This window comes from Protobothrops mucrosquamatus, unplaced genomic scaffold, assembly GCF_001527695.2.
Source record: "Protobothrops mucrosquamatus isolate PMUCROS unplaced genomic scaffold, P.Mucros_1.0 scaffold8, whole genome shotgun sequence".
Classification (NCBI taxonomy): Eukaryota; Metazoa; Chordata; class Lepidosauria; order Squamata; family Viperidae; genus Protobothrops; species Protobothrops mucrosquamatus.
The window spans coordinates 3144422-3149698 of record NW_015386395.1 but is presented as its reverse complement, the minus strand read 5'-3'; the positions used below and the strand labels follow the sequence as shown (position 1 = coordinate 3149698).

The 5277-nt window shown below is 41.7% G+C and overlaps 1 protein-coding gene across 1 annotated transcript in view; it reads right to left on the bottom strand.

Moving 5' to 3' along the window:
• LOC107282512 (protein spinster homolog 1) overlaps positions 1-3805 on the bottom strand; it is a 12846-nt gene extending 9041 nt beyond the window's left edge. The window contains exons 1-4 of the mRNA XM_015810297.1: positions 3771-3805; positions 713-951; positions 443-508; positions 190-326 (exon numbers count right to left, since the gene is read on the bottom strand). Coding sequence (XP_015665783.1) covers positions 190-326; positions 443-508; positions 713-929 — 420 coding nt within the window. The 5' untranslated portion in view covers positions 930-951; positions 3771-3805. The remainder of the gene's footprint in view (positions 1-189; positions 327-442; positions 509-712; positions 952-3770) is intronic.
• Between the last annotated feature and the right edge of the window lie 1472 nt (positions 3806-5277).

Genomic DNA, 5277 nt, shown 5'->3' with positions numbered 1-5277 from the left:
TATATATATATATATATATATATATATATATATATATATATATATATATATATATATATATATATATGTATATATATATATATATATGTACACATACATACATACACACACACACACACACACATTCAATTTCTCCATCCCTATAATTTTAATTTACCAGGCGTCCCCTTTTCCATACCACATAAATACCTGCTTGGGGGTGAAGCTGCTCCCTAGAGTCACAATAGACCAGAAGAAGATTCCTATACACATCAGGTATTTGCGATTATAACGATCACCCAGGTAACCAAAAATAGGCGCCAGTACCATATAGCTGCTAATAAAAACTGTTAGGAAAGGAAAAAAGAGTTTTGTTTCACCTCTGTTCCATATGCACTGTGTACAGTAAATGGCTACAGAGGAGACAGAAAAGACAACCAAGGCCTATTGTGCTAGTCCTCACCTGTCTGTAGTAGTCCTGATTTGCTATCATCAATATTAAAAAACCTCTCAATGTCAGGAAGAACACCTGAAACAAGGCAAAAGTAATAGACCTTTAGATGAGGAGATAAAGATAGTATTTTCATCCATTTCATCCATAATCATCTAACCAAAGCCAGGAACAAATGGGGATAATCTATTTACCTTTGCTTTAAAAGTTATACACCTTCACCCATTTCATCAGTTCAAAAAGAAACTGGAAGAATTTCAGCTACCATTCCATTGTGCTTACCAGCCACAGTGAAGCGATCCATGTAGTTCAGTAGATTAATAAAAAAGAGTACACCCACAATAAGGCCTGCATGTTGAGACGATATCCCTGTCAGGGCCCGTACTTCTTCTTCTCCTATGTGCCCTGGCTGAGGATCATCTTTTTCTTCACCTTCAGTATCATCTGCCTGGGTGAAAATTGGAGCTGTATCAGCATAAGGTTGCTGCTGGGATCCCATGGCCGGGAATAAGAAAAGTCCACTGTAAGGAAAAAAATAAATGTATAATTGCAGGGGAGACAAACCTTAGATTTGCTGGCTATATTTTAAAAAAACAGAGGGTCTACAAAAACTGTATAATTACAGGAGAACAGGATCTATTAGAGAGAGAGGAAAAAAAAAAACACACACAAGGCCTATCAATTTTTGTAAGCCACCCAGAGTCACTGAATGTGAGTGGGCAGCCCTACAAATTTTCATCAAATAATCAATCAGCTGAAGCATGGTGAAAAATAAATGCTATTATTAAAGTCTATGGAGATTCTCAGTCATCCAGGTCATGGTTGCCCCAAAGGTGTTTTTTCAAGAGGCAACTGGACTTTCTGGTTTTTCTTTGAAGATGTTTTGCTTCTCATCCAAGAAGCTTCTTCAGCTCTGTGTAAACATCAGTTAGAACCACACCAGTTAGAACACTTAATCAGTGGAACAACTTACCTCCAGAAGTTGTGAATGCTCCAACACTGGAAGTTTTTAAGAAGAGATTGGACAGCCATTTGTCTGAAATGTTTCCTGCCTGAGCAGGGGGTTGGACTAGAATAGGGCTTTTCAACTGGTGATACGCGCACCCCTGGTGGTACGTTGGCACCTGGCAGGTGGTACATGTACGACGGGTTGAAAAGCACTGTATAAAAAAAGCGTTAAAAAAAGTGTAAAAGTTGATGAGGTGAAGTGGTGGCAGCGCCGCACGGGCTTGTGGGAAAGTCAGCTGGAGCTGCTTGAGGTGTTGCCTGGGTTCTGCTGAGAGTCCAGGATCAGCGCATGCAGCTCCAGCTGATTGGTGCTTCCAACACACCCAGAAGAGAAAAGGAGGAGGGGGGAGAGAGAGAGGAGAGGCTATAAAAGGAGCAGGTTTTGGAGGGAAAGGGAGAGGAAAAAAAAGACAACGGGAGAGGGGGGAAAGAAAAGGGGACGGCAAAAGAGAGATGGCAAAAGAGAGATGGAGAAGCGCAGCCTTGAGGAGAGCAGTCAGCTGGAGGTACACTGAAAAGAGGGGGAGGAGACAATATAAAAGAAGGTGGGAGAGAAGAGAGGATATAAAAGAAGGGGAGAGAAGAGAGGATATAAAAGGGGGTGAGAAGAGAGATATAAAAGGAGGAGGGGAGAGAAAGGATATAAAAGAAAAGGGAGAGAAGATATAAAAGAAGGAGGGGAGAGAAAGGATATAAAAGAAGGGGGAAGAAGATATAAAAAGGGGGAGAGAAGATATAAAAGGAGAGAAAAGGATATAAAAGAAGGGGAGAGACGAGAGGATATAAAAGGGGGAGAGAAGAGAGGATATAAAAAGGAGGGGAGAGAAGAGAGAATATAAAAGAGAAGAGGGGATATAAAAGTGGGGAGAAAATAAATATAAAAGGGGAGAGAAGAGGGGATATAAAAGGGGGAGAGAAGATATAAAAAGGGAAGAGAAGAAAGGATATAAAAGGAGGGGAGAAAAGAGGATATAAAAGAAAGGGAGGAGAGAAGAGAGGATATAAAAGAAGGGGGAGAGAAGAGAGAATATAAAAGAAAGGGGAAGAGACTAGATGATATAAAAGGGGGGAAAGAGAGGATATAAAAGAAGGAGGGTAGAGAGGAGAAGATATAAAAGGAGGGGTGAGAAATTTGTTAAATGAGTTTTGCCCCATTTTATGACTTTTGCCACATTTGTTAAGTGAATCACTGCAGTTGTTAAATTAGCAACACAACTGTTAAGTGAATCTGGTTTCCCCACTGACTCTGCTTGTCAGAAGGTTGCAAAAGGGGATCACATGACCCTGGGACAATGTGACCATCACAAATATGAATCAGTTGCCAAGCATCCGAATGTAAATCACATGATCCTGGGGATGTTGCAACGGTCATAAGTGTGAAAAATGGTCATAAGTCACTTTTTTCAGTGCCGTTGTAACTTCAAACAGTCACTAAGCAAATTGTTGTAAGTCAAGGACTACCTGGACTTTATCACTTTTTTCCCTTTTTTTTTTTGGTCCTCAAGTTTTTGACACCTTGCTAGGCAACTGGTGGTACTGGAATATTGCCATATCCTAAAAGTGGTACAATCTGTGAAAAGGTTGAAAATCCCTGGACCTCCAAGGTCCCTCCCAACTCTATTATTCTGTTCTGTTCTGTTCAGATAAAACATCTTCAAAGAAAAACAAGAAAGTCCAGTTGCCTCTTGAAAAAGCACCTTCGGGGCTACTACTATTAAAGGCACTAATTAAGAAGCAGACAAGAAAGGTACTTGAACTCACAGTTATCCTAAATTTTATTTCAACAGTGGGAAAAGGAGCCAATTCTTTTGCCGGATGCCTTCATTTTGCAACTGAACCTCAGGAATCCTTACCAACCTACCACAAATCCCTGATATCTCCCAGCAGATCTATTTTCTACCCACGCCTGCTTCTAAGAAAGCCGGGGGAGAAACACTCTTAACCGGAGTGCCTGCTCCACAGGGTTGTTGTCAGAAATGACCCAAAGATCTACATTTACCCCCCCTTAAAAAAAAAACCCAGACTGTCGGGCATCTTCCGAAAGAACAAATACCGGGTGGAAAGAGAAAGAGGAGGGCAGGAAGACTCTTTCAAAAGCTACCGACTGTCCAGTCATGATTGTGGAAGGCTTAACCACCTCGGACAAAACCCTCAACGTTGGTTTCATCCTGCAGGTATAATGCAGCCATAGCCCCCACCCTACCCCCAAGATCAGTCAACCGCCGCCTGGGATGACCCATTAGAATGAACTCGGGGAGGGGGGAACTCTTTCACTAGCGCGTGCAAAATTCCCGTTCAAATTCAATTTAATGTTCCTTTTCCACAAACTTACCCTTTCTCCCCTCCGTTTGAACAGCCGGATCAGATCACGTGAGGGCTTTTTTTTAAAGACGTCTTTTAAAATAAACAAAAAAAATCACTTCCTTATCATATGACTTCCCCCCCCGCCTTTTCCGCCTCTGCCTCGCGCGCTGCCGAGGGAGGGAGGGGGTTGCCTCAACGACAAGCCAATAGAATGGGCCCTTTCATCGGACGAAGCAATGACAGCGGCAAGCTTCCGCTGCGCTTGTTATCGGCCCTGGCGCAGGCTCCTCCTACTTCTCTCCTCGCGCGTTGGGTGTTCTGTCTTTGTTCGTTGTTATGGTGACAGAGTACTGCTTTTGCCCATGCGCTGTGACTATGACATTCTGTGCGCCCAAATTTACAAAATATCACATTTAATCTTATAATTACTGGTTTTGCCCAAGCTCTCTCGTTATCACACTTTTCTCAAGGCATAGAGCCATCTCAATCATCTTAAATGGCACGGTTTGGCAAGTCCGAATTTTAAAAGAGGAGGAGGAGGCGAGGTGAGAGAACAAATTGTTTAGTGCAGGTAGTCCTTGACTTACAACAGTTCATTTAGTGACTGTTCAAAGTTACAGCAGCACTGAAAAAAGTGACATGACTGTTTTTCACACTTACAACCTTTGCATCATCCCCATGGTCACATGATCAAAATTCAGACACTTGGCAACCAATTCATCTCTATGACCGGTTGCAGTGTCCCAGGGACAAGTGGTCACTTTTTGTGACCTGACAAGCAAAGTTAATGGGGAAGCCAAATTCACGTAACCACTGTGATACTACTACTGCTACTACTAATAATAATAGAGTTGGAAGGGATCTTGGAGGTCTTCTAGTCCAACCCCCTGCTCAGGCAGGAAATCTTATACCATTTCAGATAAATGGCTGTCCACTCTGTTCTTAAAAACTTCCAGTGTTGCAGCATTCACAACTTCTGGAGGAAGGTTGTTCCACTGATTAATTGTTCTGTCAGGAAATTTCTCCTTAGTTCTTGGTTGCTACCTGAACTTGCAGTGATTCACTTAACAACTGTGGCAAGAAAGGTCATAAAATGGGGCAAAACTCACTTACCAAAGTCTCACTTAGCAACAGAAATGTTGGGCTCAATTGCAGTCGTAAGTCGGGGACTACCTATATAGCTGGAGCCTTACAATTTACAATTATTGTAAAGCTTCTGTTGGACTAATAAAGATACAGACTTAGCATCAATGTTAGTTAATTTGGCAATAGAAACATGCTCCATATAGTGCCCCAAGGCTGCTGGTTAACCATTTCCAGCTGTTGGCTACATAAAACTAAACAATTGTGGTACCAGTCATCTTAATTCATACAAAAATCTGTTCGTGGAAGGTTATGTCACTTAAGTATGTAGCCCTATGCAGATTTATTCACGTTGTGAGCACAGAGTCAAGCTTGCTTTCTTAGGTAAGTATTAATGAGAGTTTTCATAATTATTTTTGTGAATATCCCCCTTCAAACTCATTTTTTTTTAT